General features: G+C 30.9%; 1 protein-coding gene across 5 annotated transcripts in view; it reads left to right on the forward strand.

Moving 5' to 3' along the window:
• LOC119838311 (fasciclin-1) overlaps window positions 1-4,147 on the forward strand; it is a 59,381-nt gene extending 55,234 nt beyond the window's left edge. For 4 of the 5 annotated variants that reach the window (XM_038364186.1, XM_038364188.1, XM_038364187.1 and 1 more), the window contains one exon: window positions 1,597-4,147. In XM_038364186.1, coding sequence (XP_038220114.1) covers window positions 1,597-1,796 — 200 coding nt within the window. In that variant the 3' untranslated portion in view covers window positions 1,797-4,147. The remainder of the gene's footprint in view (window positions 1-1,596) is intronic. The other variant, XM_038364189.1, reaches the window with a different exon arrangement.
• The last annotated feature ends 10,051 nt before the right edge of the window (window positions 4,148-14,198 follow it).

The following is a 14,198-nucleotide window of genomic DNA, read 5'->3' on the forward strand; positions in this document are numbered from 1 at the left end:
ATGTAATAATAATATTATATCACTTGCAAAATTGAATATAGGCTAAACAAAACACAAAATTGCGTATTCATAAATTACATCACATGTTTCGCGGAGGAAGAATTTCACGATATGTTACATTGTGTGACAAGGGGTAGGAAATTCGTGACGTGTCTAAATTTAAGTCAATTCAAATCCTGCTTCAGTTGGTAGTTGTACCTTTATTATGGTAGGTTTATTATAAATCAAAACCTTTGTCCATACCTGGATTATTAGATGATCGCATAAAACTTATATGGTTGGATCGTACTTCAAAATATAGAATACATAAAAAATTGCATTATGTAACAATTGTTTTATTTGCAGGTATATTGTCAAAAATAAAATTCCAATCATTTTAAAGTAGGCAACATCAATTTCCTTTTAAAAATCGCTGACACATCCCTAAGCATAGATATTTTCGGCATTGATCGCAAAATAGTTATATTTTGTCATTATTTAAAGAATCTGTTTAATGGTAAAAGTGTCAGTTACTATTTGAATTAAATAAATCAAATTAATTTCCAAATTAGATATAGAGCCTGATGTACTAGCTAATCAAGTGATTAGTGGAGGTAATCCGCGATCCATAAACTATCCAATGCAATTGCAATGCTTAATTGACAGATCTAAATTCAGGTCTCAGTACTCTTAATTTCAATAAGAAGAGAGAACCGGCAACATATCAAGTCAAACAACACGCCAATCACTTAAACCATTGGTGGAGTCTGTAGAATCGATTAAGATTGATATTAAAGCCAAAATCAGTTACGATTTTAGATATAACCCTTTTTTATGTCGTTCTAGCCTGTTAAATATCCTCTCCTATTGAGATGTTAGCGATCAGTTTTCAAGTGACTCTGCGTGACTTTCTCCTCTAACTAGCAAACTCCGGCTCCGGTCACTCATTAGTGTTAGATAAGTCAGATAACTCTAATGAGCATAATTACCGAACTTGAAATAATTTTCGTATGGATTACTTACATTGTGTAGGATGCATTTTTGATTATTGAATATTTTCGATCTCAAATAACAAAGCAGCAAATTCAGAGGGCGTTTTATACATTTATGTATGTTTTGAAATAAAAATTGTAGAGTAGTTTGAAAGACAATATATTAATTATTCTATAGCAGAACCATCTTGAGTTAGACTACATTCTTCAAACCAATCGTTTCAAACGCACTGTAAACTTTTTATTTCCAAAACATCACCTCATATCGCATATGCATTTTAGAGTTGTTTGATTCCTTGTCAATCTAATAAAGTAGACAATTAGTCAACTTCGCCATGCAGATTTAACAGAAGTTAAGTTTCACAATGGGTTCTTGCCTCGTACTCATGGTAAACATTTGTTGAGCAACCGTTGATCGACATTGGGCAAGAACTTTTCAACGGGCCCTAATCAACTCCGCACCACGCAGTGTTGTCAACAACCCGGAAATCTTATGTCGATTCAACGTTATTGCTAAATATATGTTTACCACGAATACAAGGCTTAGCAACTCAACATATGCGCCGACAATATGCAGTCACCCGATCTGGAAATGAGCAGTGCGATAATTGGGTGTCAATCGCAGATTACTACGTGGAATGGAACGGGCGTTGGATCCACGTGTTCCGACCGGACGTGGAGTGCACGAACGGCATCATCCACGTCATCGACGAGCCGTTCGTGCTCGAGAGCGACATCCGCGCGACCGGCGCCGCGCGCGCTCTCGCTCACTCCGTTGCCGTTCTGGCTCTCTCCTTCCTTTTCGTTAGGATCGCAGAAAATTGAATGTCGAAGTCGCTTGTGAACGCAACGACGAAATGTGTAATTTTGTGTTCCTTGTGATTTTAAACGGTGTGATTGGTGCCATTCGTTTGTCTGTTTATATCCAGGTTAAAATTTGCACACAAACGAATCGTACCTTTACAGCTTGAAGCGTTGCAGCCACTTTTTTATTTATGACTACCTACGAGCGAAGTTCCAGCGCTCGCTTGTTACGTTCATAGTTCGTACTGATTAAAAATTTAATTTTTACTGTGGCTATGTTGATGTCAATTTTGTAACGGCAAGGATATTAAAATTATGTTTAAAATTCAGAAACAAGCTTAATTATTATTGATTCTGTAAGTCCCAACGGCAGATATACCAATCAACGGGAGAACGCAATAATCTTTATAGTTTGAATTAAAATAATATGTACCAACATTTAATAAATTTTATGCACTTCTTTATTTGATCGATAAATCTGCTGTTTTGTGGAATGTACTATGTATATAGGTCCGGTTACGAATTGTTTGTGAACTTATTTAACTTCTTCATCTTTTCCAAACTCATTCTCTTTAATATAGAGATTATGGAATTGATTTCACTTTTGTAGATTACAATTAAACTTTTATTATAAATTGATCACTGTATCTGTGTTTACAATGACTGCTGCTCACCTCTTACGTCAATTTATTTGTAATAAAAAAAGACACGTTTTATTTAGAATCATCAAAAATCAACCTTACATATGTGCTTTCAATTTGCTATGAATATGGACCATTTTTGCGACTCCTTACACGATGTTGTCCTTACATTTTACAATGTTGACATAGTGAATCAGTTAACTATAGATATCGAATTTATCAAGTATCATGTATTTGTGTGCAAAATAACAGTTAATAATAATAGTAATATGACTGGTAAATAGTTATTCGCCTAGATTAAATATCATATTATTATATTTATCATGAACTCATTAACCAAATAATCGAAATAAGTCACTAAGAGCCGATTTTGCAATCATTGGTTAAAACTTATGCCTCCAATAAACACAACAATAAAAAATATCCCCTTTAATATTTCAGGAAGGTAAATTTTTTAAACGGTTGGTTATACGATATTCGACGTATAAATTTTTGCCCGGGATTGAAAAACCGACACTTAAAGTACCCAATATCAGAAAAATACTCCATAAAATATACGTAAAATAAGTTACCACTGCCAAGTTTTAATTGATTGGTACATTTATCTAACGTAATTCTTCTAACAAAGGTTGAAAAAAACTTTGTTCATTCTCAGTGGATATATTAGGTACAAGTCATGGCGCCTATTTCCGAGCCAAGGGCCACGAAAGCAATTTCTCTAGTTTGGACATAGGTCGCTGAAAATGCCAAGTCATGACCTCCCTAATTTCACCTTTCCATCCATTCACCGTCAGTTTCTTTTAAAGAATACTATTTAGTTATGCTTATTCTTATCAGAGTGTTGGTCCAATTATAAAAATGACATTTTTATTAATAAAAATGTATCTAATGTATAAGTTTAGTCAAATTTAATATATTTATTTACGTAAATATATATTTCTCTTCTTATACGTTTCGCGGTGTGCCTTTGGAACAAGGAAATCATTTTAAAAAATATTTCACAACATAGGTATTTATTTAGATTTCATTAAAAATGTGTTTTGTCTTAGACATATTACATTCCAAATTATTTATCTTGTATTGTCTTACAGATATATTATATTTATTAATCTGCAAAAATATTCCATCTTAGGTAACTACTATAGTACTATTTAGTTTAAGCGTTTATAGCATTATGATAAGTCATACAATATTTCTCGACCTTAAATTATTTTAATGTATATACGTATGGATGTGCTTATAAAATGTGGTGCATTTGAAACTGACATACAATTAATTATCATTAAGTGTACATAATTTGTGTAAGTTATATTTATAGTTTAAATTAATAATTTAGAACCTACCGTATGTACATCACATCTGAATTTCCTATCATTTTTAAACGTTTTTAAGAAATTTTTGAAGAAAACTATCTATTTATCTGCGTATTATTCTATCGACAGTGTTACGAGCCATATTTTGCAATATGTACCTACCATGTTTATATAACAATACAAACTAGGATGTTTTTAAAGCGAATTTGTATAATAAATGGCATCGATACATTAAATACTTATCTGATATGTGTCATGTTTAATAACCGTTATTGAAATGTATCTTGTTTATCTATGAAATTGGATGGACATGAATAAATAAAATTTAAATGAGACGAAATTAATAGATTATAAGGTGTTTTCATAGTATCGAACAATGTGTTAGTAGCTATGCTTATCCTTTAATATTTATACAACTTGTTATATGACAAGGAATAAATATGTGACAATATAATTTAACCAAATATGTGTACCAAATATTTGGAATGGATGGCATCAAAATATAATTGTAATGTCTCAGTATTAAATGTTGAAATTATAACTGAATGTGTTTAACAAATAAAGAATTTACCAATGAATTTGTATTTTATTTTTTTCATTAATTTAATTCAAACTCATGTGTCGGGTTACAATCGCTCCTTCTATAAATATAAAGAAAAAATAATAAGATAAAATAATTAAGTCATCATAAGTACCCCTACAAGTGATATTTTATTCTATTCCAGTCGATCATTGTTACTGGAAAATACATGGAAACAAAAAGACAAAAGAATATTTCATCGGTAAATAACAGAGTAAATCTAAATCATAAGGACTTGCCTAGGGCAAGTAATTGAACGTTATAGGTACATTTGTCCAGCAGTTTGATATAAAGCTAGATATCATATCATTCGGGATATTAATTAAAGGCTGATTCAGGTATTTGGCTGTAACATAACATATATTTCTGAGCATATAATTCTAAGGTATAAATAATACATATGAAATTTATCTACAAATGCAGTAAATGCTTGAAATAAAATAATGCATCAATTAATCACTAAAATGAACACTTGGTTAATGAAATCTAATAAAATAATTAGCACATAAAAACGATCATTTCTGTGTGGATATTATGAAAATTTTAATTTTTACACGTTTGCTTCATTTTGTAAAAAATCTGCAGTAGACATCAAAATGTCTTAGCAATATTATTAACATTATATAGAGTAACTAGCTGCCCGCCCCGGCTCCGCCCGGTTAGTGCTTTATCGTATTGAAATAAATTAACTGTCCTATCTTTTAAGTTGGATCAAACTGCACATCGTGTGCAAATTTTATTAAAATATTTTGAACAGTTTAGGAGTCCATTACGGACAAACAATGTGACATGTAATTTATATATATTGAGATTACGATGTGTTGTTTAAATAACTAAAATAAATATTTCGTAGCTATAACATATTTCAGCGAATTTACGTTTAAGCATTTAATTGACTGGATATTGTATTGATGCTTAAATTAAAATGCATACCTAATATTCTGCCACACTAGTGGCTTCAGTATGAGTAATGCTTCGTTTCAGTTCATCTAAAAGAAAACATCCTTCTGACGAGGTAAGACTGCTTTGCCTGTAAAAATTCTTATTTGGATTTGGGTACACAACTCGATGCACAAATATAATTTTAAGGAGGTGCTTATTCTGTTTGTTAATTTAAAATTTATTTATCATTTTTTATTTTCTTTTTACTTTACAAGAAAGTTAATAGAAATATTGGAAATACAATGGCAAATCAAAACGGCACTCTAGCCTCTAGTGATGACGTAATGCATTTTACGCTTCCCCTACAAGTTTGACTGGATGGTGAATTTTTTATCAAAAGCTACTCTCACAAAGCTCACCTTTGAAATATACATGCACTCCAGTCGTTAGCTACTGGTGATTGTTTCTGTTCATTCTTCACACTTACGCTGCGTTACACGGGACTCATCTATTCAGTACTGCCGACAGCTGCTCTGCATTTTCATTTCATTTACGCCATTGCCACTAATTAAACGAATGCATCGTTAGTTACTACTTACTTTTTCTGAAAGGGTTTTTTTCATGCAATTATTTACAAAACTCATAGTTGCCATTTTAAAGTTGTCAGAGATTCGAAGAAGCAAGGTGTGTCGGATAAAATTTTAAGGAATTTAATATTCCTCCACTAACTACTTCTTCCAAGCATAGAAAGTTAAAATCAGGGAAAGGTTAATTTGCAAGAATAATATAAAATCTTTTGAAGACTGATACACAAGTTTAATGATTAAAGATGCTTATTTGAAGGTAGACTTGGTCCTAGCAAAGCAAGGCGTACAAATAGAAACAGCGATAACGAGCCGACTCTCAAGAGAATTTGGCATGTAAGGCCGCCTTTGTTCCCCAGTTTAGTGACCGTTCCTTTGTTAAAATAACACAGTTTATAAAGCCTTTACTAATTAATCTTGCAGAATTTAGTGTGTACCAACGGTCGTAAAATTTGTTACATTTACAACATAGGTTAAATATGCAAATGATAATAACAAAATTAGTTGTGGGTTTCTATCATATTTAAGAACAGTATTCAAATTATCAATATCTCTCTTATATCATGCTTTCATATTGCATCGTCTTACCACTAACTCATCGTTCATTTAAACAACTAGTTAGTGATTTCGATCGGTATATTGAAATTGTTCAATATACACAACAAGTTGATTACGCTATAGAATTGTAGGTAAACGTTTCGACGGAGGTCTTACAAGGGAAGCCGTCACCGGATGCACACGCCGCAACCTCCGGCCTGCCTATCATGAGCTATATTCCTACAACTATATGAGGCAAATTTCATCAGCTTCATTATCGATAAATTCATAAAGCACAGTAGGTGCTGTTTGTTTCGATAACATATTTTTTATGAAAATTGTTTCTTTAACATAATAAAACTGTTGATTTTTTTTTCAGTTATGTTTCATTTTTTTATTTTCGAGTGGTGTTAATTTAAAAATATAAGGATTAAAATGTGTATATTTAAAATTGATTAAAAAAGTCGTGTTTATTATATCACTTAGGTATAACATAAGAACGACTGAACGGATTTTAATGATTTTTATTTTGTTTGTCTTTGCATCGATCGATCCATTACCCTCATACTATACTATTTTTATGAACTGTGCCATTATCTATTGACTAAAAAGTAGAAAATATTTACGAGAGATGAGCTGCAGCGTAGGAAATTGTGGGTAGAAAGAAACAATTTAAATTATATTATGTCGTGTTTATTTTAAGAATTGCATGAATTCATTGAATTAATCAACATTGTTGAAGTTTTATCCGTTTTAAATTCTAGAAACAATTGCTCGTTAAAATTTAAATTAAAATTTAAAAGAATTAATAGATAATTATATAACATGATGTAGCAATTACTATTTTTATAATTTTAACTAAAATAACAATATTGAATAATTTACTTCACTCATGTTTATTATCACTATTACATTCTATAACCATACGATGATTTTCCAAAACCGGTTATTGTCATTGCAAAAATAAATATTAAATAAATATTAATTAATAAAAGGCAAAAGGGAAGTTAATAAATTAAGTAAGTGTTTCTATTTAAAAAAAATAAAATTCTGAAATTCAGTTTGCTTAAGAGACTGCGTTATAATATGATGTATACATAACCTAGAAATAACTTTAAAACTTTCAGGTAACACAGAAAATGTGCAATTTTCGCGCGTATTTCTACGTAAACATTTTCACAGTATTCATAAAAGCAAAACAGTTTTCAGTGAGCAAGGCCCACGCTTAAAAACGATTCGGTCATATATTTTGCAATCGGCACTAGGATTCGTTTTAAAACGAATACTTGAGGTTTGTTCAATATTTATGCACGTTTGGTTGGTTTTGGTTAAATTGATATTTATTATTTAGTATTCTATTGATGATTTTCCAAACTAAATTGTTAAAAGTCGTGCTAGTACGTATAAACATTTAAGTGACTTCTATCCCATTTTTCCTAATTTAAGATTTCGCAAAATGAAATAAGTTATATGCTTTAGAGTTCAAGTCAAGTAATCACCATTAATTAACATTGATAATATATAATAACAAAGATTAAAATGCATTTGTTAATTAAAAAAATAAACAAGCCATCATTGCGATGTTAAAATACACACCAATAGATATTTTCCATACAAGCAACCACTAAAACTGGTGTAAATCTGTTCAATTTGAGAACTAGTACTGGTTTATAAACATAAAATTATAATTCAGTAGTTTCCTGATTGATAACAATACAAACAAACGGTTAAAAGTGACTGCTAATTTAATTCTCTTCATTCTGTTATTACATGAACGAGGTAGAAGTTTCGCCAACATCCCCTGCGGTGAATTCGCAGACCTATGATTTAAGCTACGTTATGCACACTCACTGAGATGGAAATTGCTCGTCCTTCCATGTTTGTGTACGAAATATGCCGAGCTGAACAAAGATTGTCAGTGAAGACAAAGATTAATAAGAATTTTAATCCGTTTAAGAAAGTCTATTATCCGTATAATTTTAGTTGCTGCAAAATTCTTTCAATATTGAAAAATATTGTTATTCCCTCATTTTATAGTAAGTAAAATAAAGTATATAGGTTCTAGTACGAAGAAGTAAGGTTCAATAAAAATGTTCATTGAGAAAGTTATGAAAAAGTGGACTTATATAATAATTTATACTAGCAGCTAGGTGTTACCCCCTTCACTGCCTTACGTGGTTCTCAGAAAAATTGCTTTATAAGAATTTTCTATAATAATACGAACCGTATTCGATCGAAAGGTACATTTTCTAGGAAAAAGAATTACCGCCATTCTTTGGTTCATAAAATACCTACAAGTATGAAAAAAGAAAAATTACGTCATTGACTCGCCTTTTATTGAAAAGATTTGTGTGAGAACATATTTTATTACCCACAAATTGGAGATCTTTTTAAGGAACTTTGAAAATTACAATATCAAATATGCTTAGGTACGTGTTGTAAGTTTATATCAATATAACACATTTTCTATTTAATTTTTTTTGTCCTTATTTAATCTGTATTATGTACAATATTAGAAATAGACAAAGTCGTTGCATTTGAGAGTTTGTATGGATCTACTAAACCGAACATAAAATTCTTTTTTCACGTAATTCAAAATTTTTAATTTTCTTAGCATCTCAACACTATGTCTATATCCGTAGTGCCTACGAATCCCTTACCCTTTGTAAGGGATAAGGAAAGGGTTGACGACTAGAAAAAAGGAATGGCCTGGGATGGGTGAGGAAAATAAAACGGGCTTCCGAAACCGAAGTAAAGACAATTAAAATTATTTTATTAATATCTACTTGAAGGTATTATTTCTAAGTATTAAAAAATAATTATTAGACGATTGTAGTTAGACAACAAATTAATCTACCTACGCATCGTGTGTAAATAGTTTTATTTCAAAAAACAATTTTAAAAGCCTGGCTCGCATAAATATGCAAATCGGTGCTCGAACCGACGCGCTATGTACAGGCGATAAATTAAATTCACTCTAAATATTACCTGAAAAAGGGAGATTAAACCAGTTCGCTATTATTGTTTACCGGAATAAGCGTTTAGTGGAGGTGTAACGATTTGACAAGATATTTTAAATTTATTATAACAAATGTGTAACACCGCCACAAATCTGCCTCATTGTTAACCATGACAAAAATTAATAATTATTACTGGATACTCAACCAATGGATGTTATTTTTCTCAACCTAAGTGAATTATAAACGAACGTATCAGGTTTAGTATTCTGTTGTAAAAAAGCAAAACATCAAACTCAATTTCGCTTACTTCACAGGCGTTAGGCATTTTTTCATCAACAATTCGAAAAAGTCGGAGTGAAATGCTCCTGCAACATAAAGCAAGAGTATAAATATATTCGGTCTTTATTAATAATATGTTATATTTAACTTTATTATATACCTGCATTTAATCATTTTTATAAAACTGAAAAAAGTCAAGTATGAGTTAGTATTTAAAATGTAGATTAAAAAACATATTGTAATTAATACAAAGAACAAAATCTTAGAGGTCTTCTTATGTAAATGACAGGCAGATTTGATTATTTGAAAATTTCAACCCTTATTGATATATTTGACTACACTACAAGCCGACAGCATGCCTAGCAAGTTGATGACGGCAACAATATAAAAATGATTAATTAAAAGAGTACCAATTAAAATCACATTATATGGTAAAAATTCTTTACATTTTCGCTCACTTAAAATATGTAAATAAATAAATATGTTTCTAATGATATTCTAGAATATCCTCAAATCATTAGAATAAAAGAAATAACATAATCTACTTATATTAGTAGGTAATCCGCAAACGCAATTTGTCGCAGCAACGCCGTCTCGCTGTTTTGTTTCAATTTGCTGGTTTTCCGGAGTTATTTTAGACCTTAGTCCTTTGAATTGTTTGTGTTCCATGCTTCGTGTTTAATATCAAAATATTTTTACTTTTTGATAGCGTGTTATATTATTGTCGGTTTTTTATACAATAGTATCAATATATTTAAATTATAACGTAATATAACATGAAAACGATTATCACTACAGTTAAAAAATATAATGGTCATGTCATATCAGTCACATAAGGCCGCCATTTGTATACTATACTACTAGTTTTATATTTTGTAAGTGTGCAATAAAGAATAGATAATTAAATAAAAAACCCTGTGATAGGTATATTTCACATACAGTCTATGGTAAGTAGTTCAGTAGGTAGTTCAAACCTTTGTACTAACAGAAATGTATTCACGAAATGTGAACTTATAAAAACATAATTTCACGTACTTTTTCACAATGAGAATAATTGATAAGCACAGCACATATTAGTAATTCTACCCTATCAAGCGGAACGACAGCCGTTTTTCTCAAATACTCCCAATTCGTACAACGAAAAGGCACGGTTGGGATCTTGTTAAGAGTTTTACATTGTTTGCAACTTATACAATGCGCGCCTTTCGATTCGTGAACGGATAAACGTCTCAAATTCGGCACTGAAATTTATTCAGTACCACAATCGTTATACCTTACGTATAAATACAAAACGGAAGATTATTTCTAAGATATTGGATAACTAGTTTGTCGAGTGGTCTTACTTAACAATTGATTCCATACTGATAATAAGAGTATTGTGTTCGACCGTTTCCATATTTATTAGCGTAATGTTATGAAGCTAGGAAATATTCGTTTTAGGAAAAATGACGTTTCTCACATTATCCAAACATAAATAAAATAAAACTAATTAACACAAATATTTAACTGTAGTAATTTTTATTACATTACCCTAATATTGGATGGAAAATTCCAGTGGAGATATTAACCTTTTAAACAAATACAAATAACAAAAGATATATAAAAACTATATAATATAATGTCTAAATTTATTTTGTTTGGTCGCTCAAATACACCTCTATTTACTTCGAACGGAACATAACATATAGATAATTATTATAATAAATTGTTAACAAAAGATAAATCTTGATCTGCGAACGGTCTCATTCAGGAGCAGGTGATTTCAAAGCGAAGTCATTAAGCGCTGTTGTTATCTTCCACATTCTATGAACAGCTCAGTAATTAAAAACGTCTGTATTCAACAATTGTCTCAAGGCGGAATGTGAAACGAATTTTGAAATACATAGGTTTAATGTATTTATCTATATAACAATATATAGAGATTTTGTAGGATTTAATTGTAAAAATTTAAAATTTCTCATTTAAAAGTAGGTACTAGACACTCGTCCCTGATATTAAAATCCTGTTTTATCTCAAGGGAGTATTTTACCGGGATAAAAAGTATTCTATCACCCAAGTCAGCTCAAACCTTATCTGTATGTCAAATTTAATCAAAATCCGTTCAGTAGTTTCAGTGTGATTGACGGACAAACATCCAAACAAACAAACTTTCATATTTTTAATATTAGTGTGATTTGAATGCTATAGAACTATATCAAATAAATTTGTTTTTTTCTGAATATGAATATTGACAGAATTTCAGTAAGTATAGATATAGGTATAGAGAGACGAGATGAAAAATGTAAACTATCTGACCAAGTAACACTGCAATAGTGGGACTCTTTAGTCAATATATTTTGTACTTAACGAAATATTTCTCTTAAAGTCCTCTAGTCGTGACTCGTTTCATATCGAACAGTTACGTGAGTTTAATTTTGACATTATTTTTGTTTACATTATTTATTTGGATTAGTAGGCCTTAATATATGTAGATTTTTATAATTTAACTAGACAATAGTATGGTACATATGGGGATTGTTTAATTCGCTCTGTTTGCTATGCATTGTAATCTTTGATCATTACCTAAGTTCTTTTTTATTTATTGTGATATATTCTACAATATAATGTTATCGTTGTCTAAAAAAATTAAATTTCAGTATACCTACCCCTTACACCATATTTAAATACTCTAAATATATCGTACCATACTTATTGCAAATCAAAATCATTGCAAAGGTACAAACAGTGCGGTGGTATTGAATCCGAGCGGAGATAAGCCCAGCTCCATTTAGCGAGGAGCCAGTGCATCTGCTGACCGCTCTCTACAGAAGCGGACCGCAAGTTTAATGGAAGCTTATCCGATGATCCCAAACGCTCGCTGTATCGCCATTGCATAGAAGCCATAAAAGATCAAACTTTTATGGAGCGATTTTTAATTTATTATTTTCAAAGTAAGCGGAAATAAACAAGGCTATCGTAATCAAAGGATTTAACGTTACAATGAAGATCGATTTTGTGCCTTGTGTCCTTTGGGACAAATGCGATTAAATAAATTCACTGATGGATTATCCTCAGGACCATCGAACGAAAAGTGTTATTTTGTGTGTCCCTGTGACAGTGCGTTTATTTTGTTATGAATTCCTACCAGATACCCTGTACCTTTCTGAAAACTAAAGAAAATTATGCCCGTCACTGTAACAGGAGCCATTAATAGTACAGCAAGCACCATATAAATAATTTATAATTTTTAAATACAAAGAGTATAATATATACAAAATAACTCTGAACCATTTTCACAAATACAACGGTTGTCTGTGCGGTGATTTAATAGAACGTAGATCTATGATACCACTTTATTAATAATTAATATACATTTCAAAAAACCACTTATGTGGGTTTAATTATATTAGCAACAAGAATGGAATGGAATGGAATTGTTTTTCAGACAATAGACATTTATGATATTAATTACCAGCTAATGGTATTTTTCCATATTATTATCATATGTATAATTTTGATAACGACGTTTCACATTTTTAAACCTTGTATATGATTCATTATGAAGATGTTTGTTTACTAATTAACATTTTCTTAACTCAAATTAACTTTTTTAGAATTACGAAAACCAGAATCTTTCCCTAAAAAACTGACTAATTACTGTATTCAATCACGTTACTTCACACGTTATATACGTCTTCTATGACCTTACCAAATAACATAGCACATAAATAAATACACATTTCTTTTCTGATAATAATTGACCAATTTTTTTTAGTATTAACATAAGTACCTTAAGAAGCAACTAAAATTGGTGGATAAATCGCTGAGCATTTATTAAAAGTCTACATTGGATCATATATACGAGTAGACTTTTATTGAAATCGGTTAAAAACAAAAGGTTTCGGTAGTATAAAACTCATTTTCAAGCGCCTCTCAGTCCGTGATACGGTATGTGAACCAAAAACTTATATCTTATCAGTTTCACATACAAAAACGGTATAAAAGATCTGAAGAAAACTTTTAATTATAACCCCAAAGTCTAATAAAAGATGTCTCAGTCATCGATATCTCCAACGAAATATATACAAACTGTAAAATCGAGGCGCAATATATAAAGTTACTGACGAGGATGAGATCGTTATAAATCTGACAAGGGTCGGGGTCTGAGATATCAATCCGCTAGATTCCGTTTGACAATCCCGGCATGGGTTTTTCACGAACATGAATGAAAATGGCCTCCGACCACACTCGCAAAATAAAATAAATAATCGTAATAAAATGGTGTACCAATGGTCACTAACTCAGATATAAGGTAAATCGAGAAAGTTATTTTGGTTTTATTTATTTTCTACTAGCTGTTCGCCCCGGTTCCACTCGTATTACATGTTATATAGCCTATGTCACTCAGTGTAATTGCAGCTTTCTAACGGTGAAAGAATTTTTGAAATCGGTCCAGCCGTTCACACGTGATGACGTGACCAAGGAAAATAGGGATTCATTTTTATTGATATATAGACTTTTCCATCCGCGGCTACGCTCGCGTGGACTACAGAATTTTGTACATCGGCTTTCGTGTTTTACGTAAAAGAGTTTTTTTTTAATTATACATTTATATCATAAACCCACAAGAGCTTTTCTTTTCAGTCTTATGAATTTAGAGTTTCATTA

This window comes from Zerene cesonia, unplaced genomic scaffold (genome assembly GCF_012273895.1).
Source record: "Zerene cesonia ecotype Mississippi unplaced genomic scaffold, Zerene_cesonia_1.1 Zces_u002, whole genome shotgun sequence".
NCBI classification, from domain to species: domain Eukaryota; kingdom Metazoa; phylum Arthropoda; class Insecta; order Lepidoptera; family Pieridae; genus Zerene; species Zerene cesonia.